We start from the raw sequence: 27,010 nt of genomic DNA, 5'->3' as shown, positions 1-27,010 counted from the left end.
TATGTCATTTCATCAATGAATGTGGTTTTACTGCTATTTCAACATTTAGAGTCATCACCAGAAAAACAACACCAGCAAACAACTTATTTGACAATTTCCACCTGTTTCAAGTAGATTTTCACTTGAAATAAGTAGGAAAATCTGCCAGTGGGACAAGATTTATCTTCTCATTACAAGCAACAAAATCTTGTTGCACTGGCAGATGTTTCTACTTATTTCAAGTGAAAATCTACTTGAAACAGGTGAAAATTGTTGTTTTTTCCAGTGATGAGTCTTGTTTTAAGTGTAATGAGATTGTTTTACTAAAATGAGACATTTTAACTAGAAATAAGACAAATATTCTTGTTAAGATTTTGAGTTTTTGCAGTGATGCATGTTACTTATCCTTTGAAGGACAGAGTCATATTGATAAGTTCAGAAAACAGTTTTTTATTGTTGTGTTTTGATGTATTTGATGTAAGCCCAGTGGATATTTAAAGCTTACAGAAGGCTGCATTTAACTGCTGCTATGTCATTCCTGCAGTATTTCTGCAGGTGTTTTGGTCACTGCTATTATTTGTAATATATTATTTTATTTGTAATCAGCACAGATTATCCGTCCCCATATGATAAAATCCACCACCCCCCTGATTTTATTTTACAACTCGAGTACTGGTTGTATAAATACATTGATAGTAGTGATGGGCCGGACCGGATGTAAAGCAGCACCTTCACATGGAGAGGAAGCGGCTCCAACAATAGAGCTGGAACTTGGACCGAGGGTTAATGTTGCATTTCAGTAAACGGGCAAGGGAAGGCAGCATTCTGTAAGAGATTAATTTGAGGCTTCGCCAGTGTAAAGGCAGAACATCCCGACCCAGTGAATGATCCTGGTGTTAACCACCCTGGTAAGAGCGAGCTGCAGCACCGACATGTGCTAATGTGACAGGCTAACTAGCCATGGATGTCTGTAGTTTGGTTATTTGATAGGCTGCTGGTTATGGGGAACGCGCTATTTAATAGAATCTGACGACTTAAACAAACCCAGCCCTTTCCCTATCGCAGTTATTCTTCATCAGTGTCTTTGCGAACTTCGAAAGCTAACATCTACCGTTAAGGCTGATGTATGGTTCCGCGTCACACCGACGCAGAGCCTACGGCGTAAGATACGCGTCGCCGCGTAACTTACGCCGTCGATTTAACGCAGAACCATAAATCAGGCTTTAGCGGCTCTCTGCCCTTCCTGGTGCTCTGTTGAGTTACTACTCAGTTACTGTTGAGTTACTGTTGAGTTACTGCAGAATTACAGTTGAGTTACTACTGAGTTAGTGCTGAATTATAGTTGAGTTAGTGCTGAGTGAGTGTTGAGCTACTACTCGGTTACTGTTGAGTTACTGTTGAGTTACTGTTGAGTTACAGCTGAGTTACTGTTGAGTGAGTGCCGAGTTAGTGCTGAGTTACAGTTAAGTTAGTGCTGAATTACAGTTGAGTTAGTGCCGCGTTAGTGCCGCGTTACAGCTGAGTGATCTGAGCTCCGGGTTCGGCTGCTGTCACATGGTTTCACGTAGTTACTCTTTCTAATTTCAGCAGTTGGACAGGTGGACCAATTATGTACATGAGAAATGATTGGTGTTTAGAACAATCAAGCATATAGGTGACTCTTCCGGCTTTAGATATGCCATCAACACTCACCGGCCACTTTTCTGGGTACACTTAAATTCAATGTTTTAGGCCACAGGTGTCAAACTGAATCCATGGAGGGCCAGTGTCCTGCATGTTTTAGATGTTTCACTGCTTTAACACACCTGATTCTAATTAATCATCGTCACCAGCTTGTCATCGGTGTCTGGATAGCTCCTTGTATCACGGTGTGCTAAAAAAGGGACACATTTAAAACATGCATGACACCAGCCCTCGAGGACTGGAGTCCGACACCCCTGCAGTTGTTTATGAACGTATGTCAAAGATAAGACGGGTTAGACATAAGGTCTAACCACTGACTGGCTCAAAAGTTTAGTTTTTACCGACTTTGCAGTAAGGCATTTGAGCTAATGGACCCCTAAAATGATTTGATTCAGAATCACTGAAGGTCTAAACGTGATGTGAAAATGCCATATAAGCATCCACTTAATTATGGCAGAGCTGATGGCATAGTCTCTGGGTTCATTTAAGAATACTGCAAACCCTCTCTGTCCTGCTTCACGTCACAAGCCCAGCCGCCTCCAATCTCACCTTTGTACCAATGTTTAACCACACATTAGACATTAGGTTACTGGAGTTTATGTAGATCTACATTAACCTTGGTATTAATCAGCAAGAGGAACGGTGCCACCAGGCAAGTGTATGTATGTATGTATGTATGTGCGTGTATTTTACTTTTATAATTATTATTACATTCTAGTGACTATAGGGAACTCGAATGGCAATTACACATTGATAAGGTGCAATGAGAATTTGGAAAAACTGAAATTTACAGGACTGTCTCAGAAAATTAGAATATTGTGATTTTCTGTAATGCAATTACAAAAACAAAAATGTCATACATTCTGGATTCCTTACAAATCTACTGAAATATTGCAAGCCTTTTATTATTATTTAATATTGCTGATCATGGCTTACAGTTTAAGAAAACTCAAATATCCTATCTCAAAAAATCAGAATATTCTGGGAATCTTAATCTTAAACTCTAAACCCTAATCAGCAATATTAAAATAATAAAAGGCTTGCAATATTTCAGTTGATTTGTAATGAATCCAGAATGTATGACATTTTTTTTTTAATTGCATTACAGAAAATAAAGAACTTTATCACAATATTCAAATTTTCTGAGACAGTCCCGTATGTCTTAAGGTAGTGGTGAAATTAAAGTATCGACCAGAAAGTCTGCCTTGGATTGTGTTTGTACAGAGTGTAGTCATATAACAATCGATTCATGCTCTTTATCTCACAGCACCTTTGCCCTTTGAAACATTTTTATGCTGATAAGCTTTTACTTGAAGAATGACATGTTGGATAATAATTGAGGAGAGAGTGGCAGTAATCTATGTGGGAAGTGACGAGCGAGTGGACAAAGATGGAGGCGGTGTGGACGGTGAGGGAGGGGTAGGGGCCGGTTTATGTTCAACAGTGGAAGTGAGCAGACCGGGTGAGGTTGTAGATATGGGAATGGAATGATTGTGTGCTATGGAAGTTGACACCCAGATTCCTAACCTGAGGAGAGGGGTGGGGGGGGGGGACTGAGGAGAGGGGGGGGACTGAGGAGCTGTCAGCTTTAGGTCAGGATGGTTTAGTTCCAATGACGATGGGCTCAGTTTGAACCGGGATCTGATTATGAGTTAGTAGGAGGTGAGCGTGGTGGATGTCTGGTCAGAATGACTTAATTGTACAGTAATGAGAAGTTTATACCAGTTTTTGGGGTATTACTCTGTTCTCTCATCCTCTCCTACTAACCCCCCTCTCTTATTTTGGCCATAAGGCCTCTGATTTCCTTCCTCACTGGGTGTGACACAATCTCCTCCGTCAGTTTGAATCACGCAAGACTCCGTCACCACGTGACTTCGTCTGTTTACACCGCATGGATTCACAGCCATCTTGTCACACACACACACACACACACACACACACACACACACACACACACACCAGAACGTTCACACAAACGCATGTTTTTAGAACAGCCATTTCTGTTTCATGTTTAGTTAGTTGTTTATTTATACGTAATTTAGATATCAGAACTTTATTCCAAGTGTTGGTTCACCATCTTTAATACTTGTATAATAAATAATAATATACTTGTGTAAATAAATTCTGATTCATTTGAATGAGTGAAATTGTTAGTGGTTATTATATATTATTATTATTCTAACACAGGCCATAGCTGGTTGCGAAGGCCTCTGCTCGGACTCCTTCAGCATATGATGGAGATCTAAGATCTGAACTAGGTAAGAGAGAGCTGAATGAACATTTCCTGCAAAATGATACGACAGTGAAATATGGCACTGGCTTACCATTAATGCAGTAATGAATTAGTTTGTTTACATGTCTTGCCCTTTCTTCCTCAAGCAAAGAAACTGGCTAATTTCCAAATGATTCTTTTGATATTCATGCCTCTGACACTTAATTTGCCTGTTATACACCTGCCTCATCTATTTAACATAATTAGGAAAACGGCATCCTCAGTCTTCAGTGACACAGTAACCACATTATACACGCAACTCTCTGCACTCACTGGCCAGACAGAATAGTTACAAGGATCTATGCCCCATCAGTGTATAGAGACTTTTTGGAAATTATGTGGCAATTATTTGGATTGCTTGTTTTTTATTGAGACACCATCAAATCTCAGCCCGAGCCCAGACGTATTCACACTCCAAGCATAACCACACCCACAAATATCTGATGTGCAAGTGATAACACTTTACAGAGAATGTACAGAAACTTGTGTGAGGTGATGTGGTTTTGGCAGATTGAGGTTTTGACATCAAGGACAGTGTGGACTTTCTAAGCGCAGGAGTAAAGATCCCTGCGTTTACCGAGGGCCGTTGTCAGCTTGATGCCCAGGATGTTGAGCGAATACGTGAGGTGGCACACCTGAGAATTCACGTAGAAAGGGTTATAGGCTGCATACGCAACAAGTGCAGGATTTTACATGAAATTGTTTTGATCTCAGTGAAACTCCCATGTGTAGATGAAAATATCACTTTCCTTGAAAAGATTGACTGTTTGCAGTGCTTTGATCAACATGTGTCCTAGTGTTGTTATGCCTTACACCCAGTCAAAAAAATAAGCCGTTTACTCTTTCCAGAGTTTTCGATGGGTTACAGCCATCAAATATGTACATTTTTTTTGTTGTTGATCTTTTAGCAAATAAAACTACTTCAACTTATTTTTCTTGCTTTCATGTTTCATTTTTGCTTAAACTAGATGTGTTAAGTAACTGATTATGTTTAGCTTTTACAAGGTTCAGAGGATATTAAAATATTTTAAAAAGGGAATTCAAAGAAAAATGACACATTGAATTTTAACATTAAAATATTCACACTAAATGAAACTTGAAATGAAGAAATTACATGAATAGTCTTCATAAAGTCCAATGTTTTCTCTATTCAAATTAGGACAAGTATCTTTCACATATTTTTGCTATTTGCAGCTGTGTGAAGTGGTGGGCAGCAAGTTCTGTGATGCGCCTGCAGAAAAAAGTTCTTTGCTTTTTCCAGTTTAGATTCCCAGAATTCTTATGTGAGGTGAAATCCGTTCAACCATGCAGTTTTTCTGTTTCCACACAACAGGGAGTGGTAGTCTGGTGGTAGTCTGGTGGTAGTCTGGTGGTGGTCTGGTGGTGGTGGTCTGGTGGCGGTAGTATTCTGGTGGCGGTAGTATTCTGGTGGCGGTAGTCTGGTGGTAGTAGTCTGGTGGTAGTAGTCTGGTGGTAGTCACAGCAGGTTCAACCCCCTATAATGGCAACCAAATATATACCACGTTGGGTCCCCGAGCAAGGCCCCAACGTCCAAATGGTCCATGGTTAACGTGTTTCTTCTTCTTTTTATTCTTCTGCTGGCTGTTTGTGAACTGCAAAAAATGCACATTACCGTCACCGGGCGGCCAGCGCTTTTTTCTCCAGTCAAACGGAAAATACAGCTTGGATGATTTATTAATTACTTTTATTTATGAATCAAAAAATGTAACATTCTAAAAATGAAAAAGCATTTCCACCAATACATTTTAATTCGACTTATGGTACAGAATTGCTTCCATAATGCTGCGGTAGCTTGTTAGAATGATGTAAACAATCAACAACCCGTAAGCTTCTGTGGTCAAGCTCTCTTCACCGTGTTCGTAAGGCTCAATAATGTAGGTTTGCTATTATAGGTTTGGTGTTACCAAGGCACTGTCAAGAAAAGAGAAAGCAAACAAATATGGACACTGGACAAATATCTTGACTTTTGTGGTTCAGGGAACTGTATCCTTAATTTCACATTACCAGTCTGGAATCACAGCTGGCTATTCTATTAAAATGTTTGAAGTATTACTAATAGGTGAGTTAATGGTAAGGTCAGTCAAGGACATCTATTTTGTGATTTGTTTCTTAAGCATAGCAGATTGTAATTGGAGCCCAGGCTTGTTTAATATTGATGAAATGTGACACATCCAGGGTGCACATAGTCTGCTAATCAGCATTAGTCTGATCCACTGGATTAGAGGATTGGAATCCGCGCAGGACCCTGGTTAAGGTAAAGTGTTTGTCCGTTCTGCCAGGAAGGAGCCACATTTCTGTCTGTCCTTCTATTGGAACATACTTTCTCAAAGTATTTTTTTTTTTTAATTCATTTATTTGTTTGATGGGCAATACTTTGGCCAACTGAAAACTCTTGCGCTCTTCAGACGGCTCCTCCAACTGATTTTAGGACTTGGTTGTATTTTGCTATCATCATCATCATCTCCTTGTTTCCTTCTGTGGGATTATCATGGCAATGAAACAGACCAGTCTGTGACTTTGAATCTGGTTACTTTGTATTTTATTCTGGTTGTGAGTTGGTGTGACACTCGGGGCCAAAATGCTTAACCAGAGTGCTGTCATGATCTTCACTGGGATTTGCGGGGCCATGGTGTTCATGGCCATGGCTTACTATGTCTACTGGTGAGTTAAATACGTGAACGATTGTTATGATTGTGGCTGCAGCAAAGCCCTGTGTGATTTATTCACTTATTGATAATGTCAGTAATAATGTTACAAAATGCAATCTTTTGAATGCCTAAATTTGTTCTATGATTTAAAGTGTCTTAATGTCTCATTAAGCATTTGAGCACAGTAGCTGTCCCTTTTTAACAAACTGTCTTTGATTGAAACTCATAGTAGTTAGTGTTGTAGTGGAGGCTTTATTCAGCATGAGTTGTTCAACCTTAAGAAGCCCCCCCCCCCCCCATCAGGAAAAAGTCAGTGCTTTTACACGGGAAGTATAATTGCTCTTTAATTCAGAATTAAAATTAATACGATTTTAAAATGAGTAAAAAATACCATGTAAACACCTAATTCCGAATGAAAATGGCCGTTCCAAATTAAACTTAATTCCGAAGTAAGTGGCTGGTTTATTCTGATTTTAAATCAGAATAGAATAATTCCAGATCATGTATCATGTTTTCCAAACAAAGTTTCAAGATGGCAGCACGCAGTAAACGCTGGTCAAAAGCAGAGACCATTTTAATACATAGCTTGGAGGACCTGGAAATAATTAAAAGAACAGATTTTCAAAGTTACTAAGCGGCTAAGTTAGTTTTTCTTCCGGTAGTTTAACTTCCGGTCCGTCCCCCTAACAAATCAGAACCTTCCCAACCCCCAGACCTGTAGAGGAATTGGAGAAAGCTGATCAAACGTGTTTTCCATGTAAACATCAATACGGAATTACTATTTCCATGTAAACTCGAAGGAAAATAGTTTAATTCTGAATTATTTAATTCGTAATAACTAATTCCGAATTCAAAAACATCATGTAACCGTGGCCAATGTGAGGGAAGGAGGTTCCTCACCTGAATACATTAGATGAGCAAAGAGAGATCTGTTCCAAAGAATCTCAAGTATTGGCAAATTATAGCCCAACTGCACTTTGTGAGTTGAGTTACACTCCCTGCTTTTACTGTACATAATGTACTTCTTGTACAATGTTTGTGATGCATATGGTTCATTGTTTTAGATTGAGCCGCTTAAAAAAACAAGGCATCTTAAGTTAGTCTTTACTCCGGTGATGAGAACAAAAGAGGCTCCAAACAGCTCCGTGTTAAGCCTGATTTATGGTTCCGCGTTAAATCGACGCAGAGCCTACGCCGTAGGGTTCAGCGTACGCCGCGCGTCGCCGCGTAACCCTACGCCGTAGGCTCTGCGTCGGTGTAACGCGGAACCATAAATCAGCCTTTATGGTGCGCTGGAGAGGAGAGGAGGCAGGGAGCTGGGTGGAGGGGGCGGTGATTTAGCGGGGCGTGACGTCACGTTCCGCCACCAAACCACATGCGCGTTTTTTGCATAGTTATGCGGAAAATCCCAGAAAGCACACAATACACTGAATGTTAAAAGTTTGTTGTTTTCTGGGTGTAATTGATGTCAAGACACCCAACAAAACACAAAAAATCAAGAAAAATGTGTTTTTCATGTCACAATACCTTTAACAGTATTAAAAACATTAAAAAAATACCTTTTTAAGGTAATTTAGAACAGCAAAAAATGTGTGAATCAATGTGTGATTAATCGTGAGTTAAGTGTGTGTGTGTGTGTGTGTGTGTGTGTGTGATATTTATATTGACACGCCTCTGCGACATTGCATGGAGGAAGGGGACAGTACCGCTGGAGTGGCAAACCGGGGTGGTGGTCCCTCTGTTTAAAAAGGGGGACCGGAGAGTGTGCTCCTACTATAGGGGGATCACACTTCTCAGCCTCCCTGGGAAAGTCTACGCCAGGGTACTGGAGAGGAAAATACGGCCGATAGTTGAACCTCGGATTCAGGAGGAACAACCAGTCTACATGTGTTTTGTGGATCTGGAGAAGGCATTTGACCGTGTCCCTCGTGCCATTCTGTGGGGGCTCAGTGAGTATGGAGTCCGGGGCCCTCTTTTAAGGGCTGTCCAGTCTCTGTATGATCGGAGCAGGAGTTTGGTTCGCATTGCCGGCAGTAAGTCAGACTTTTTCTTTAAAGGAGACCTATTATGGCATTTAATGTCTATTTTAAACAGGCCTTGAATGCCTTTAAAAACAAGCTTTAGTTTTTTCTATATAAATGACAAATTCAGCCTCTGGGCCATGTCTTTACCTTTTCTAACCTTCTCTATGCTGGAATCTGAGTGGGCGGGGCTATGATAATGAGGCACTGTGCTGATTGGCTGCCTGAATGATGCGATATACCGCTACGAAAAAATGGCGGAAGCTCCGGCCGGCGGAGTTAAGACTCAGTTATGGTTCTGCGTTAAATCGACGCAGACCCTATGGCATAGGCTCTGCGTTGGTGTAACGTGGAACCATAAATCAGCCTTTACACCGTGTCATGCATGGGATGCGAGCGTCAGCGACAAAATCAATTCCATTGCTTTATTTTCTATTGGACTGTCCTACCTGGCCACAGCGGCGTGGCGTTTTTAGCTAAACATTGGTCGGACGCCCTGCTTCTATTTTCTTCCTGTCACCCGCGTTGAAAGCCGGTAGAAAGCGCTGTAGGAAACTGTGACGGATGAGGAACGGCTGATCCAGTTATGGCCCTTTTGCACTAGTCTCGCTTCACCTCGGTTCTACCCGCCACGGCCCCGTTTTGCCCTTTTGCACTAGGGCTGAGACGGGTAGAGCCGCTCCAAGCCGATACATTTTTCTGTAACCATTCTGGCGAGGTTCTATCAGGGCTGAGCCGGGACTATTTCTGAGGTCACCACCCTCCTTGCCACCGATTGGTCGGGGGGTGGGGCCGTCATCAAACTACAGGCCCCTGATTGGTCGGGGGGCGGGGCCGTCAAACGTTTGAATCAGGAAGCGGGAGTCAACGCGAGGCGGCTCGTGGCGATTTTATTATACAGCACAAACGTCTGTTTGGTGATCCAACTCTGAGGTGCAGATGTTCATAAACCTGGTGGCTGTCGAGAAAATTAAAAAAGGGATGTAGACGGGCTGTTTTACTCTCAGCCGCTCGCGGCTCCAGCTGATTTCTCATCAGCGCCGACACAAACAAAGGTGTTGCGCAATCGAGTACGTCACAGCAGATTCACCCCACCCCCCCACTTCTCATCTGGCTGTGCAAAAACACACGGGTGGAGCCGCGCCGAGCCGAGCCGGGCTGAGGCGAGACTAGTGGAAAAGTGGCATTAATTGAAATAAGAAGTTATCTCTATTAGGGCTGCACGATTAATCGTTAAAAAATCGCGATCTCGATTCATGCTTGAACGCGATCTCATTTCCAAATGACGACGATTTTAAAAAAAATTAAAAAAAAATTATTTTTTTTTTTTTTTTTTTTTAAAGATGGCTGCATAAAAAAAGGACTAGGCCTATGTTCTAGGTTGTTGTAGTCCTGTCATGGTCAACTATCATGTTGTCATGTTTGTTATATTTTGTTAATGATTGTGGATTACATTTGGAGAAACATCTACCTTTCTCATCACCTGACACATATTGCACATAAATATTGTTAAAATTGTTATTGTTAAAATTATTTAAAGACAAGAGAGATGTTTATTGTTTTTATGTTCAATGTCAGCTATTACAGCAAAAAGCAGCCAGAGGAATAATTTGTTGCCTCAGAACTACAGGATCTGTTACAAGTCACCTTTCTGAAAGGGTGTTCAACTCAGGGAGGAACAAATATTGTTAAATTGTTATTATTGTTTAAATTATTTAAAGACAAGAGAGATGTTTATTGTTTTTATGTTCAATGTCAGCTGTTACAAAGTTGATGCCAGTCTTTTATCAGGCACCATCATATTTTTTGTAACGTTTACCTTTTGTATCGGCAGCTTCTTAATAGCAGCAAAAGGCAATGGGGGGTTCATCCCAGCCTGAGGAATAATTTGTTGCCTCAGAACTACAGGATCTGTTACAAGTCCCCTTTCTGAAAGGGTGTTCAACTCAGGGAGGAACAAATATTGTTCAAAATTGTTATTATTGTTTAAATTATTCAAAGGTTTGTGTAAAGAAGACAAGAGATGTTTATTGTTATTATATTTTTGTTCAGCTGTTGCAAAGTTAAAGTAATAAGTGCAATAAATTTTATATTGGAAAAAAATCGTGAGAGAATCGTGATCTCAATTCTAAGCAAAAAAATCGTGATTCTCATTTTGTCCAGAATCGTGCAGCCCTAATCTCTATGATTCCTCCTCATTTCACTACAAAAACCTCAATAAAGTGGCAGCTGCTGGAGGGAGATGGACAGAGAGCGTCCGATGTCACGCAGTGCTACGATAGTCGGACGCTCGCATGCAGTTACACAGTTTTATAGTTGTGGGTGCGGTTTGCATTTTGGTTACGTAACGAAAATGCGCCGAATCTGAACGGCTTGTAGAAGTCACATGACACTGGACGGATCATCCGGGCGGCTGTACAGACACTGTAGAATCTGGTTGCTTTCCTCCTTCTCTGAGTTGGCAGGCTGAGGGGAGACCACTTTATATATGTTAAAGCAAGAAAAAAACTGTTTTTCATAATAGGTCCCCTTTAACTTTATTTATTTATATAGCACTTTTCATGCAGGTTAAGTGCAACACAAAGTGCTTTACATTAAAAAGTGAAAAAGAAACAATCCCCCTTGATCCCCCCCCACTCCACGTACCCTCATTCATACAACACACATACACAGAGCATATTATATAGATGCATACACCCCAAGCAACCTCCACCCTTGTGATAAAAATGGAGTATGGCTGAGCACTGATAGACCAAGTAAGAAACGTCATCCTATGGGAACCATCCACACCGAGAGTCGTCCAACCCCACGACTACAGGGGACGCCGCCGCAGAGACCCCCCGACCCAGACAGAGAGGGGCCCACACCACGGCTATAAAGCCCTGGAGCAGGACCTCCAACTATCCAGGCCAGGACAGCCCCCTGCAGGCAGGCCCAACCAAGCTCCCGGCTGTGGAGGGCCCCCATGGTCTGCTTTCTCCGGGTGGGTGGAGAAGTGCTGCCTCAGGTGGAGGAGTTCAAGTATCTTGGGGTCTTGTTCACGAGTGAGGGAACGATGGAGCGGGAGATTGACAGACGGATCGGTGCATCGTCTGCAGTTATGCGGTCGATGTACCGGACCGTCGTGGTGAAAAAGATCTGAGTCGAAAGGCGAAGCTCTCAATTTACCGGTCAATCTATGCACCTACCCTCACCTATGGTCATGAACTTTGGGTAGTGACCGAAAGGACAAGATCGCGGATACAAGCGGCCGAGATTAGTTTCCTCCGCAGGGTGGCTAGACGCTCCCTTAGAGATTAGTTTGCTCCGCAGGGTGGCTGGACGCTCCCTTAGAGATAGGGTGAGGAGTTTGGTCACCCGGGAGGAGCTCGGAGTCGAGCCGCTGCTCCTTCACATTGAGAGGAGTCAGCTGAGGTGACTTGGGCATCTGTACCCGATCCTCCTGGACGCCTCCCTAGGGAGGTGTTTTCAGGCATGTCCCTCCTTCCTAGGAAGGTGTTTCCAGGCATGTCCCTCCTTCCTAGGAAGGTGTTTCCAGGCATGTCCCTCCTCCCTAGGGAGGTGTTCCAGGCATGTCCCTCCTCCCTAGGGAGGTGTTCCAGGCATGTCCCTCCTCCCTAGGGAGGTGTTCCAGGCATGTCCCTCCTCCCTAGGGAGGTGTTCCAGGCATGTCCCTCCTCCCTAGGGAGGTGTTCCAGGCATGTCCCTCCTCCCTAGGGAGGTGTTCCAGGCATGTCCCTCCGGGGGGAGACCTGGCCTGGCCACGTCTCGGACTCCCCTCGGAAGAGCTGGAGGAAGTGTCGTGTGTGTCGTGTGTGTCGTGTGTCGTGTGTGTCGTGTGTGTGTGCGTGCGTGTGCGCGTGCGCGGACGGACGGACAGACACAATGGCTAGCTAGTGCACTGCAGAGATAACTATATTAGCAGATGTAGACAGCAGACACTGAGGTGGTCAGAGGCCGGGACCGCAGGCCAGGATATCAGTAAGCATATGGCAGACATCCACACAGAGAGCTGGAAGCAGCAGTGGGATGATCAAAAGGGGGGAATGCAGGTCAGCATGCAGCTCCTGAAGCTCTGGCCTGCAAACATGCACAAAAGAGAAAACTACAAGAACGATGGACAACAATGATGGCTATAAGATACTTATAATTAAAAATGGAAGAGGAGAAGAGAAGGACTGGTGATGGGTGTCAGCCTCCTTAACCCAGATTGGAAGTTGGTTCCATAGTAGTGGTGCCTGATAGCAGAACGCCGTCCTCCAAATCTACATTTAGATACTCTAGGAACTACGAGTAAACCTGCACTCTGAGAAAGGAGAGCTCTGTTAGGAACATACGGCACTATCAGGTCTTGCAAATATCGCGCAAGTAATAAAATATTGGAGTTGGATTCTGAATTTTGCTAACACTGGGGAGACGTGGTCTCTTGCTAATCTTCTGCTCCTAATCTTTGCAAAATTACAGAGATGGAAAAACAACACCAAGGCTTCTCACAGTTGCACTGGAAGCCAGACATCTTGTCCTTGATGTCCCTAAGACATGCCTGAAGTTTAACTAACGGTTCTGTTTCATCCGGCATCATAGACAAATAGAGCTGTGTATCATCAGCATAGCAATGGAAATGTATGCCATGATTCTGGATTATACTTCCCAATGGGGATTTACTGCTTGAAGTCATTATCAATTTTAATCATAAGCGAGAGGGAACATTTCTGTACCATCAGCAAATTACTTTTTAACATATTTGCATATTACTATATTATATATACTATGTACTTACATGAAAAAGTAAAGAAACCTTCATTCTAGCTGCAAACAGATGCTATTATTAACCTCTCCTGTGCTATCTGTCACAGGTCTGTGATATTGGCTGAAGGACCTTGTAAACGTGGCCTATAAAAGGATTCTACCGTGGTAAGAAAAATGTTTGTTTAACCTTTTAAAGCACAATAGGCTGCAGTACAGCTTTGTTGAATAGATCTTTCTCTTAGCACTCTAATGTTGAAATGTAATCTTTTTCCACCAACCAGATCTGTTAGCCCCAACCCAATTTTCTTTTATGCTCTCTTTCTCATTTTAGATATTGTAATTTAGTTGTCGCTGTAACTCTGCCATTTCTTTCTGCTTTTAGGTTGGTCATAGTGTATAGAGAGGAGCCTATCCAGACCTCCAGGCTCCTCAGCCATGGCTCTACTGGCCTACCTGAAGAGCCTGTTCATCTTACAGCTGCTGATGGGCTTTGTGTTTGTGGTTAGCGGCCTCATCATAAACTTCATTCAGTTGTGCACTTGCATCCTCTGGCCAATCAACAGGCAACTCTACCGCAGAATCAACTGCCGACTTGCCTACTCCCTTTGGAGTCGTGAGTAAATGATACTCCTGTTATGTGCAACATATTTTCATACATTTAATATTATGGAAACAGGAAAATGGCCCATATAGATGTCCTGGGCATGTACAGTGTTAAGCAACTGTGCACTGTTACTAAAATGATTATAAAATAATAATAACATGAAAAGGTCATTTTCAAACCAAATTAACAAATGTGCTGTTAATTTTTATTTCAATTTAAGACATTGCACTGATGAAATGTTGAAGTCTTGTTGTTGTCTCTGGGCAGAGCTGGTGATGCTGCTGGAGTGGTGGTCGGGCACAGACTGCACCCTATACACTGACCAGGCTACGGTGGACAAGTTTGGCAAAGAGCATGTCATCGTCATCCTAAATCACAACTTTGAAATTGACTTCCTGTGTGGCTGGACGATGTGTGAAAGATATGGCATCTTAGGGGTCAGTTAAGCACTAAACGGTGACCGTAAATGGTCATACCTATAACTTGGGCTAGGTTATTCATAATAACTTTGGTCATAACTATAAGCCTAATTTTTGATAAATTGTGCACCTTTCTTCCATTCTTAGAGTTCAAAAGTGCTGGCGAAACACGAACTACTGAAGGTTCCTCTTATTGGCTGGACCTGGTACTTTCTTGAAATTGTTTTCTGTAGAAGGAAGTGGGAAGAAGACCGAAATATTGTCTTCAACGGCCTGAACAGCCTCAAAGACTATCCTGAATGTATGTGGGTATGTACCATCCGTTTTAATTTTCTTTGTCAAACATATGGTGAAAAAGCAAAGCTATGAAGCTTTTTAAGTTACGGTATTATCTTAAACATTTAGAGAACCTCTAACCCTATCTATGTATTTCCCATCCACTTTCTTTTTCTTTTTTCTTTCATGATTTCCTTATCCTTCCACCGGTTGTAATATAATAATATATGAAGTCGAGTTCAACGTTGTTCTAGTAGAACTAGTACAGTTCTTTCCTAAAGCGCTTTGAGAAACACTGTGCGTTCCGGAGGAACCGCCACCGAGCGGGAGGTGGGCCTGCCCGGCGGTGGGCGGGGAGGTGGGCCTGCCCGGTGGATGGGGAGGTGGGCCTGCCTGGCGGGCTGGGAGGTGGGCCTGCCTGGCGGGCTGGGAGGTGGGCCTGCCTGGCGGGCTGAGCAGTTTTCCTGGTCTCAGGCCGATTGCGCTGAGACCAGGAAAACTGCTCAGCGCGGCCAGAGAGCTGCGGGCCCGACTCGTGCCCAACTCGTGCCCGTCGCAGCGCCGAGCAGTTCTCCTGGATTGGTGATTTTCTCCCCGATTGGTGATTTAAAAAATGTTAGTACTTTTTTAATAAAGACTTAAATAAAGCACAATAGAACTGTTTTGCTCCCGCTCTATTTTTAAATACGCATGCTTGTGTGTGTTGTTGGAAGGCGGCAGGCCATTTGTGTGTGTAGACGGCGCCTTTTCGTTCGGTGCGCCGTCTGTGTGTGTGTGTTAAATACAGAAATCACACGCATAACTGAGACTGCGCCTTTCCACACGTATTGTCCCGAAAATACGGTAGATCATTTCTATAAATGTGGTCATATAACTGGCTTTTCCAGAATTTTAGATACAAATGGAAGGTTGGAAATGATCCTGAAAGGGATTTGGAAGGATCCGGTGTGGAGCTGTGGAGTTTCTGGCCAACATTTGCATCAGGACCTCCTGTTTCAGATGTAATTTCAGTGGCGAAATGACCTGCGTTTAGCTGATGCTCAATTAGCACAGTTTGGTTGCTCAGCCAAGTTTCATCCACAGATCCAGGCCAACCCACAGTGGCCTTTTATTGAAATTAATAGCACATCAAAAATCATCTTATTTGGGAAATAAATTAAGTATGCTTGGCTCAGTCTTAATTTCCAGGTCAGGAGCTATAATCAGTAGTCAATACAGTTCCAAGCGCGAAGTACCCCAAGTGGCTGTGCCGACTGCCAATTAAAAGTTCATGCCCCTAATTTTACAGGAATGTGTTGCTATATCTTAACCTGGTGTGATAGATCCCCGCCCATATTAACATGACTTGTTTTGTCCACAGTTTCTTCTGTACTGTGAGGGCACCCGCTTCACAGAACAGAAGCATCAAATCAGTATGCAGGTTGCGGAGAGTAAAGGTCTACCAAAGCTCAAGTATCACTTGTTACCCCGGACCAAAGGATTCACCACCACACTGCACTGTCTTAAAGGCACAGGTGGAGTCCCGGCTTATACACAAAAATAATCTTCAAAGCTTGTTTTCTTTTATTTTCAATTTACTTTTCTCTCAATTACAGTAACTGCTGTGTATGATGTGACTCTTAACTTCAAAGACAACCAAACTCCCACTCTCCTGGGAATCGTCAATGGCAAGAAATACAGAGCTGACATGAGTGTTAGGTGAGTGTTGCTCATCCGTTACGTTTACTTTTAAAATATTGCCGTCTGAAATGAGATTCAACAAAAATAATGTAATTTGGTTTTATATTTTTAACATTCAAAGATTGAAAGGTCCCCTGATTGCATTACAGCGGCTTATAGACGAGTACAGCTTGTATGTTTTCTTTTTAAATTTAGTGGGTGCTGCTTATTTTTAGCAAAGCCCTGCACGGTCTGTCGTTTTAGCAGGCAGTTGCAAATTAGGGTCCCATAAAAAGCCAATTCATGCCATCCTTAGCTCTGAGAATGAAAAGCTCACGGACCTCATCGTCTTATGAGTAAATCCCACCCAGGTCCCACCATCCTGCAGGACCTGACCTGCGATTAAGTCTACCCTCAGAGACAAGTTATTAGCACTGCAAGCACCCGGTCGTGTCAGTTCATGTAAAAAGGACAGAAGATACACAATATCGGGGTAATAAATATGGTGTATTTAGCAATATGTCTAACACGGTTTATGACGGTGAAGCCATGCTTTGTGTTGACTCATTCCTAATCATTTGTTTCATTGCATGCAGGCGGTTCCCTGTAGAGGATATACCAGATAATGAGGAGGAATGTGCTCACTGGCTGCACAAGCTCTACCAGGAGAAAGTAAGCTCACACTTGATGATCAGTCCCGAGTCAGTCATATAGTTTTATATTTAAAGGAGACCTATTATGGCATTTAATGTATATTTTAAACAGGCCCTGCATGTCTTAAAAACAATCTAAAGCTTGTTTTTTCTACATAAATCAGAAATTCAGCCTCTGAGCCATGTCTCTAGTTTTACCGCTTCTAACCTCATTATCTATGAGGGATTCTGAGTGGGCGGGGCTATGATAATGAGGCTCTGTGCTGATTGGCTGCTTGAATGATGTGTAGCAGGGGAGGGAACAAAGCCTCGCTCTGGCTGAAGAGCAGCAGCTGCGTAAACTATTAAAGCGTGTCCCATGCGAGCTAGCGTCAGCAAGAAAATAAATTCCATTGCTTTATTTATTTTCTATTGGACTGTCCTAACTGGCCGCAAGTTTAATGGTTTCAGTGTGGACAGAGAGAGTTTAACGGTTTCAGTGTGGACAGAGAGCGTCCGATGTCACGCAGCTCGACGTGATAGTCGGACGCTCTCATTCAGTTACACGGTGTAAACGGATCTTAAGCCTGAATTACGGTTCTGCGTTAAATCGACGCGTACCCTACGCCGTAGGCTCTGCGTTGGTGTAACGCAGAACCATAAATTAGCCTTTAGTTCCCTGAAGAGGGAACGGGTCACCTCGTCTTCACACTAATTCACACAGGAAGATTTAATTGAATTCTAAACAGTTACACCACAGTTATTTACTCCGATTCCTCATCATTTCATTTCTTATGTTACAATTAGGGGTGTAACAATATATGGTGCCACGAAATTTCGCGATACAAAAACGTCATAATGCGTGTCGTGGAGGTGACAAACTGTATCGCGATATTGGGTTATTAATATTAATCTATTGTGTTGACTAGTAACGCGCATCCGACCGCGCCTCGACCTGCGGACCAAAATCTTCCTCCGCTCAGAAGAAACTAGTACCGTTTTGGTCTCTTGGGGGTTTTGAGCTCCGAACTTTTACTGATGTAAGGCTGGTGTAGAGTTAAGCCTTACCTTATTAAATTAAACCTTTTTGGGGTGTTGAGTAGGATAAACACGGGGACAACTTCTGCTGAGTTCCAGTGTACTTTAATGTCCCTCAACAGTGTAGGATTTTAGAACATCAACACAGCACCTAGTGCCGTACTGTGGCGTATCACTCCGCCCAATCTAAAACAGACTAATCACTACAGATAAACTGACTAGTGTCATTATAGTCCCTGATTTACATCAGAATATAAAGAATATATTTATAAAATAATGAACCCTGAATTACCAAAATAACCTTCTTAACAAAAATAAATCTCCTCTTACACTTATAAGGTGAGCATGAATCAATCTTTTTTATGATGTAAAATTGTATGTATTTATTTACTTATATTTATTTATATAATTTTAGTTGTTATATTTCTGGAAAAGAAAAAAGTCAAATAATACATGAGAGAAACTATTCAGTTTGTGGCTAAATATTTGTACTTGTATGAAACTGAAGATGCATAATGCAAACCTGAAATTTACTTTTAGTTCAGTTTGTGGAAAATGGTTGGCCTGGCTTTCTCTTTAAAACAGTTATAAAGCATTAAAACGCACAGTATTGTTTTGTATTTTGTGTCTTTCAAATAAAAGACCATTTTTTCCAGTCATATGTTCCTCATTCAAGGTTGTTAAAAAAATACTGCTATAATATCGTATCGTTATCGTGACCTCAATATCGTGTATCGTATCGTGAGATTAGTGTATCGTTACACAAGACAAATGAATCATGTTAACTGTAAATAAATCACAACACTGAATTTTCACAAATGTGTGCACTATTGCTGGCTCAAGGAAGGACCGTGCGTCTTCTGAAGGTGTCGTTGAACAGCTTCAGGTGCTTGGAAGATCTGAAACCATGAACAGAAGAAAAATGTATTACGGTACTAATAGAGCTCCGTAACATGGAATAACACCAGAGCTAAGCTAAATACTTAGCCCATGCAAAGATCATACTTGTAGACAAATATAAATAACATAAAAAAATAACGTCACTTACCGCTGACTCGTGTGCAGTTGCCGGGTGTTGGTACTGATCCTTTTATGAGGGTAAGTGTCGATGCAAAACCTCATTTCTACTGACCCCTCGCTGTGGAAACAGCCACCGCTTCCAAACAATGGCTGAAGCTCCGGCCGGCGGAGTTAGTTGTGGGCGGAGTTAGTTGTGGGCGGAGTTAGTTGTGGGCGTGGTTTCAGCAGCGGAGGAGACCGAGGCGTGGTTTGCATTTTGGTGACGTAACAAAAATGCGCAAATCTGAACGGCTCGTAGAAGCCACATGACACTGGACGGATCATCCGGGCGGCTGTACAGACACTGCAGAATCTGGTTGCTTTCCTCCTTCTCTGAGTTGGCAGGCTGAGGGGAGACCACTTTATATATGTTAAAGCAAGAGAAAACCCGTTTTTCATAATAGGTCCCCTTTAAATTTGAATAAAGTACTAATACAATGCTTGACACTTTGTTTGTTTTTTTTAGTAAACTAAGATGACTGAGTAGTATTGTTAAATATTTACTAGTGATTTAAAGCAATGGTTTTGTAAATGCATAAACATTTAAAATGCTCAATAGTATCTCCTTTAAATGAACACATGCTTCAAGCATCAACCCCTCATCCCTAATGTGCACGGGATCATTGATATTTTAATCATGTATGAAAAGTTTTTTCACACTGTCTCAAATCAAATAAACCAGTGGTATCATTGAAAAACAGCCCTCTTCCTCATCCCTTTAGGATTCCTTACAGGACATTTACAACAAGGAAGGCAAGTTCCCTGGACCCACAATTATCCCCCGGCGCCGCCCATGGACGCTGCTCAACTTCCTGTTTTGGGCCACCCTTCTTCTGTCGCCTCTCATCAACTTTGCTTGTGGAGTGGTTGTCAGCGGCTCCCCTCTCCTAATAATCGGGTTCATCATCTTCCTTATCATCGGTAGGTTAAACATGCTACCAACAATGAGATCTAATGTAGCTTCTTATATATTAAACAATGGAGTTCAACTAAAATACAGTATACATTTCTTTCCTAAAGTCCAAGACTGGTTTAAAGTATTTTCTCATTCCAAAGTGTTTCTCTCCCCCACCCCCCACCCCCAACAGCCTCCATAGCCATCCGTCGTCTCATCGGTGTGACGGAGGTGAAGAAGACGGGTTCCAGTTACGGCAACCAGGAGGCCAAAAAACAAAATTGAACTGTGTACCCCCCCCACCCCCCTAGGCTGTTTGTTTGGTTCTAACCTCCACACTACCATTCTCATCCTAGTTCTGGTCCAGCTGGTCCAGGCCAGGGAGGAAACTCACCCGGGAACATAGTCAATAATACAGAACAAAACTCCAAGCACTCACAAGAGTCCCAAAGACGATGGAAGGTCCAAGCTCTGATGTTGAGGAGGGGCAGAGACTGTAGTCCTTGCACCTTTCTTAACACTCTTAACATCCACTTAACACAGATTCAAGGCCTTTGAAATCTGGGTAATATAAGGTTAAGCACCTCACATGTCTAAGATCACATTAACACCCATTCACCTGATGTTCTGAGCTCCACCACCTCCACTTTCTGTCAATCAACCAATCAGGGAGTGTGGTACACAATCCAATCTTTACTTCTTCACCCACAGTTAGTGCGTTTCCCCTCAGGCCTTGTTTTCACTTCCTGTGCTCATATGATACATTCTGTTGTGACGTTCATTTACTAATATGGAAAGCTCTATAATCTTTAACATGGTTGCAAAACTCCTCCTTCCACTGTTGATTTTGTGGGTGCTGTTTGCCTCGTGTTGAAAAATTTTAACTCATGCAATGGAACATAAATGCTTTGCAAGCATCAAATTCATGCATTCATAGTGCTAGCATCCATGCTGGCTTGCTTGCACAGCCTAAATAAATAGCAGGGTTTTGAAACACAACCTTGGTTCAGTTTTTTGACTGTATAGGTTACAACTGTATAAGAATAGCATCCCTCCCATGGTAGCCATGAGTTGGCATTAGTAATGTTACCATTATTGACATGGGCACCAAGCCGACCTCTCTGCAATCAACTAGACTTCAACAATAGACGGCAAAGTTTCCTCCAGATTGACCAGAGGGTAGGTGGAACTGAGGTGTTGACCCGACTTCAGCATGCATGTCCCTTCCTCACCAAGAGACTTGGAATGGAAATTGGTGCCTTGACTTCCAGCCTAGCTTTATATCATCAGGTAATTTCATCGAAATAACTCAAAATCCCCACTTTTACCGCTAACTCCAATTGATGATTACACTTTTTGTGATTATTTCAACACAAACAAGTCCCCAGGAAAAGATATTCAAATTGGATAGAAAAATAAACTAAAATTCCTGTGATTTGACTCTTGTGGTTTTGGAGTACTGACCCCTTCAAAGGCTGGTGTGTAGTAAACTAAAGTAAGGGCTCCAATTGTGAAAACTGTCCTCATCATTGATGCTTACACTCTGTTAAAGTTTACTTGCTTATAGAAAACTAATTCAGGTCCTTTTCCAGACTCCTTTTCCCGTTTTCACTTTCTTTAAACATTTGGCTACAAATTCTCTTAAGTTGTGTACAATTTGCATTACACTTCCATAGCAACCTCTTGATGCCAGTCATGACAATAGAAATCCAGATCAGTTGGATATTACTGATGTGCTGCTTCAGTTTTAATGTGAGTGGAGTGGAATTTCAGGTAAAGATCTCCAGTTGTATCCATTTAGCCAACTTGCTATTGGCATTGACCTCAATAGGGACTTTTTAACCTTTTGTCTTGAATGAAGCTTGCTCAGACGAGGGAACGCTGATTTGCTTCCTCCCTTTACAAAAATGCATGGTGGAGTAGCATGCACAGATTTGTAGTTACCGAAATAGGAACACAAAGTCCACTTTGACTATTTAAAAACAATCTCTACAAAGGTGTTGACTTTGTTAAAGGCATTTGGTACAGAAAACGGCTTACACAGTTGTAAGTTGTAACAAGAAATACAGATGTGGAGGGAGATGTGTGCTTTTTTTTTTTTTATTAAGCTCTTTTGGCCCCATCTCGCCTTTTTGTTTTTTTTTCTTTTTTTTAATTCACAGATTTCATGCAAGCCTTAATTTGTGTGTGTGTGTGTGTGTGTGTGTGTGTTTCCCCTTCGGAAAATGTAGAACCTAATCTTTATGGTGGAGGGGGGGTTGTCACCAGGACAGTTAGCGGGTTGTTAGAAATTATTTGCCACATAATTTGATATAAAGCTTTATCATGAATAGAATTTAAGAATTAAATCAGTGTGAAAAAGTATTTTCAATGTTTAAACACACAGTTGGACCCTGTTCTGTCAGAGATTTGTTGTCACTCAACATGCTGCATTGGATGGAAATACAATTCAACCATCCTGTCATTGGTGGGACAGTAATGTTTCATAGTAGGAAAAAGCTGCTGAGGTTCAAACCTACAGGTGTGTGAAAAAGTGTTTTCCCCCCTTCATGATTTCTTATTTTTTTGCATGTTGGTCGCACTTAAATGTTTCAGATCATCAAAAAAGTTAAATATTAGACAAAGATAACACAAGTATACACAAAATGCAGTTTTTAAATGAAGGTTTTTATTATTAAGAGGAAAGACAAATCTAAACCTACATGGCCCTGTGTGAAAAAGTGATTCCCCCTAAACCTAATAACTGCTTGGCCCCTTAGCAGCAACAACTGCAATCATAATCATAACTGGCAACTGGCAATGAGTCTTTTCCAGCTGTGGAGGAATTGTGGCCCACTCATCTTTGCAGAATTGTTGTAATTCAGCCACATTGGAGGGTTTTCTAGCATGAACCTCCTTTTTAAGGTGATGCCTCAGCATCTCAATGGGATTCAGGTCGGGACTTTGACTAGGCCTCTCCAAAGTCTTTATTTAGTTTTTCTGAAGCCATTCAGAGGTGACTTGCTGGTGTGTTTTGGATCATTGTCCTCCTGCAGAACCCAAGTGGCTTCAGTTTGAGGTCACGAACAGATGGCCGGACATTCTCCTTCAGGATGTTTTGGTAGACAGCAGAATTCATGGTTCCATTTATCACAGCAAGTCTTCCAGGTCCTGAAGCAGCAGAACAGCCCAGACCATCACACTACCACCTCCATGTTTTACTGTTGCTAGGATGTTCCTTTTACGCCAGATGTAATGGGACATAAACCTTCCAAAATGTTCTGTCTCGTCAGTCCACAGAGTATTTCCCCAAAAGTCTTGGGGATCATCAAGATGTTTTTTGGCAAAACTGAGATGAGCCTTTATGTTGTTTTTGCTCAGCAGTGGTTTTGGTCTTGGAACTCTGCCATGCAGCCATTTCTGCCCCGTCCCTTTCTTAAGGTGGAGTCATGAACACTGACCTTAATTGAGGCAGGTGAGGCCTGCAGGTCTCTGGATGTTGTTCTGGGTCTTTTCTGACTCTTGGATGAGCCGTCACTGCTCTCTTGGGGTAATTTTGGTCGGTTCCTCCTGGGAAGGTTCACCACTGTTCCATGTTTTCTCCATTTGTGGATAAAGGCTCTCACTGTGGTTCGCTGGAGTCCCAAAGCTTTAGAAATGGCTTTGTAACCTTTTCCAGACTGATACATCTCAATTACTTTGTTTCTCGTTTGTTCCTGAATGTCCTTGGACGGCAGAATGATGTCCAGCTTTTGAGGATCTTTTGGTCGACTTCACTTTGTCAGGCAGGTCCTATTTAAGTGATTTCTTGATTGAGAACAGGTGTGGCAGGAATCAGGCCTGGGTGTGGCTGAAGAAATTAAACTCAGCTTTCCAAAGATGTGATAAACCACAGATCATTTATGTTTTAACAGCGGGGGCAATCTCTTTTCACACAGGGCCATGTAGGTTTGGATTTTTTTCCCCTTAATAATAAAAACCTTCACTTAAAAACTGCATTTTGTGTTTACTTGTGTTCTCTTTGTCTAATATTTCAATTTGTTTGATGATCTGAAACATTTAAGTGCAACAAACATGCAAAAAATAAGAAATTAGGAAGGGGGGAAACACTTCTTCACACAACTGTATATCACCAAAATCTTTTAAATATTTTTTGTCCTTTGTCTTCCTCTATCTTCTTATTACTAAATACAAAAATGCCCCCCCCCCCCCCCCGATTATAATAAAGTGACTAGAAGTTGAGTCAACTTAACTATCACAGTTATTTAGCAGTTTTTAACATCCTTAATCACCCCTGCCAGTTGCACCTTTTAGTACCAGGTTGTTTTCTGTAGCTATGATGTTTTCTTCAATTAAACAACTAAGAATATTAAAAGATTTAAATACAAAACAAATCTTACTTTGGATTTATTTGGACTGTTGTGAGTTTCTTTATGCACTCAAGCGTGAAGGTAATTTGACTGAGTTTGAAAGCAGGGCCAGGAGCAGTAGCTCCATCTGTCTCTCTCATCAACAGCACCGTGTTCAGGTGAACAAAGGAGCGCTTGCTTTTGTTAAACTTCATTCATCATGACATCCACAAATTTCAACGGAGATATAACGTATAGTCACACAAGTGGGACTTCATGTGGGAACCCTGTCAAATATGCATTCAACCTAAATGATGAATGTCACCCTCACTTGTAGAAATTGTAGAAATGTACTTTGATGGTCAGTGTGCATTTTGAATAATACATTTATTAGTATTCCATTATGTCCTGGCAAATACATTGTCACAGGATAATGTAAGTCATTATAAACATGCACATAAAAATGATTGCTGTCACAGTTTTAATAATGGCTAGAATTTGAGGAATGGCCAGGTGTCCGTGGATCCAGAGGAAGTGGACAACAGGTGGAAGGTACAGATCCTGGGACATGTGGAGACTGCACATACAGTATGTAACCCTGGGACTCCCTCTATAGATACTGGCCCATTAAACCATATTGCTGCTCACAAATGATCACTTGCCCGTAGTCTAGCATCTATAATTCTTTCACATACTATAGCTGAATCCCAATCTCCACCCTCACAGACTTACGTGCACGCTCCCGCAACTTGCGTAAGGGTTCAGGGCTGTCCCATTCCTAAAGTCGTTAAGGGTTCAGGGCTGTCCCATTCCTAAAGTCGTTAAGGGTTCAGGGCTGTCCCTTTCCTAAAGTCGTTAAGGGTTTTCGGTCTCTTATTGGTACCAAATGTGCATTGGTTTTAATTTTTACAAGATTATTTTGGTTAACGCCTCTATAACGCCGCACCTGGTGAACTTGTGGAGGGCGGGGAACTGTAACCACTTCTATTTTGCTAGGCACCTGGTTAGAGTTACCAGTTACATCATGCAATCCTACAGTTTTGTTGGCAGGCGTTGGTCCTCGAGAAGCAGCAGAGAAGTGTGTTAAACTACAGCTCTGCATCCTGGCCTGGACCCTGCAATGTCAGGGAGAGGGTCTAATGAAACAGGCCAAATTACTAGAGACAAGAGCAGCACCATCCCGGGTGGGATGAATGCCGTCTCTTCTAATCAGACCGGGCTTTCCCCAGAACGTTTCCCAATTGTCAATAAAGGCCACGTCGTTTTCTGAACACCACTGATACAACCAGCGACGGAGCGAGAGCATGCGACTAAACATGTCATCGCTGGTCAGATTGGGGAGGGGGCCAGAGAAACCTACGGAGTCCGACATGGTTTTGGCGTAGTTACACACCGAGACAATATTCATTCTGGTCACTTCCGACTGGCGAAGACGGGAGTCATTAGCTCCGACATGGATGATAACTTTACCATATTTACGATTACCCTTTGCCAGTAGCTTCCAATTTGCTTCAATGTCGCCCGCTCTGGCCCCCGGGATACACCTAACTATGGTCTCTGGAGTCGGCTTCACATGTCTGACTATGGAGTCGCCAATCACCAGGGTCGGTTTCTCAACGGGTGTGTCGCTGAGTGGGGAAAATCTGTTAGACACATGAAGCGGGTGGTGGTGTTCCGTGAGCCCTTTAAGACTACGCTTCCTCCGAACCGTCACCCACCGGTCCTGACTGGCCGGCTGCTCGGGAGCTGCAGGGGAGCGGCTACCAGCAGCTGCTATGGGCCGGTCCGCCGCTAGCTTAGCCTGGTTAGCTGAGGAGGCTATTGGACTATGGTCAAATTGGCAGAACCGGACCTCTAACTGACTGAGCCTCGCCTCCAGCCCTGTAAATAAACTACATTTTAAGCACTTACCGTCTTCACTAAAGGAGGCAGAGGAATAACTAAACATTTCACACACTGAGCAGCAAAGAGGTGAAGGAGACGGAGAGGCCATGCTAAGATGCTAACGGAGGCTAACGGACAGAAAATGTATCGGTGATTGGTGACAGTGAAAGATATGGAAGAGAAAATGAGCGAGTGTTGAAATAAAGACAGTAATGTACCAGATATAGTGCTATTTTACCAGAAAACAGTCTAAGTTTTAGACAAAAAAGTCGGGAGAGATCTGAGCTTGCACGCCGTGCAGCAGCAACAGACCGCAACACCAGGAAGTGACGCGATGCGTGACGCAGTACGTTACCCAATCAGCAAGCACGCAAGAGCAGGCTGGAGGTGGACAGTTTGTACCCTTTTATACACTCACTGTTCAATATGGAATTAGCAGTAACAGATTTTTAGAATACCAACAACTTAAGGCCATAATAAATCAGTATGAATGGAGGGATGTTGGGCCATTTCCCCCTCCGCCTGGGGGCTCCGGCGGCACCGGGGGCGCTCATGGAGGTGCGGTGGGGCCCTGGCCCGGCTTGGCGGGCCGGCCCCCGTCGACCTGGATGGCCGGCGGGGGAGCGTGGGCGCCTTCCAGGGCCAGCTCTGCTGGCCTTGCCTCCTGGCTTCGGCCTCCATTGTTTATTGTTTATTGTTTATTTGATTGGATCCCCATTAGCAGCTGCACAGCAGCTACTAATCTTCCTGGGGTCCACCCGTAAGTTCACATTGAGTACCGGTAATGAAAAAGTTCAACTAAAATACAAATTATAATGATAAGGAAAAACTTACACTAATGAT

At 42.6% G+C, this 27,010-nt stretch overlaps 1 protein-coding gene across 3 annotated transcripts; it reads left to right on the top strand.

Annotated features, from left to right (window-relative positions):
- The first annotated feature begins 696 nt into the window (after positions 1–696).
- agpat3 (1-acylglycerol-3-phosphate O-acyltransferase 3) lies at positions 697–20,954 on the top strand. Of its 3 annotated transcripts, XM_061723013.1 has the most exons (11): positions 697–887; positions 3,850–3,920; positions 13,481–13,538; positions 13,756–13,986; positions 14,245–14,414; positions 14,544–14,705; positions 16,033–16,186; positions 16,268–16,370; positions 16,928–17,003; positions 19,783–19,981; positions 20,149–20,954. In XM_061723013.1, exons 4-11 carry the CDS (start codon positions 13,809–13,811, stop codon positions 20,238–20,240), a joined length of 1,134 nt encoding a protein of 377 aa, XP_061578997.1. In that variant the 5' UTR covers positions 697–887; positions 3,850–3,920; positions 13,481–13,538; positions 13,756–13,808; the 3' UTR covers positions 20,241–20,954. The 3 variants fall into 3 exon arrangements, with proteins under 3 accessions (XP_061578997.1, XP_061578995.1, XP_061578996.1); XM_061723011.1 differs by lacking the exon at positions 3,850–3,920; XM_061723012.1 differs by lacking the exons at positions 697–887; positions 3,850–3,920 and adding an exon at positions 6,210–6,616.
- Positions 20,955–27,010: the final 6,056 nt, after the last annotated feature.

This window comes from Cololabis saira, chromosome 6, assembly GCF_033807715.1.
Source record: "Cololabis saira isolate AMF1-May2022 chromosome 6, fColSai1.1, whole genome shotgun sequence".
NCBI classification, from domain to species: Eukaryota; Metazoa; Chordata; class Actinopteri; order Beloniformes; family Belonidae; genus Cololabis; species Cololabis saira.
Note: the sequence above shows the minus strand (reverse complement) of the source record. Positions and strands in the feature narration are given on the sequence as shown.

Bases quoted from the DNA above. Each gene is read 5' to 3' on its own strand.
- agpat3 (XM_061723011.1), top strand. From the start codon at position 13,809: ATGGCTCTACTGGCCTACCTGAAGAGCCTGTTCATCTTACAGCTGCTG. The intron at 14,415-14,543 runs GTCAGTTAAGCA...TTCCATTCTTAG, and splicing joins AAAGATATGGCATCTTAGGG to AGTTCAAAAGTGCTGGCGAA. The intron at 14,706-16,032 runs GTATGTACCATC...TTTTGTCCACAG, and splicing joins ACTATCCTGAATGTATGTGG to TTTCTTCTGTACTGTGAGGG.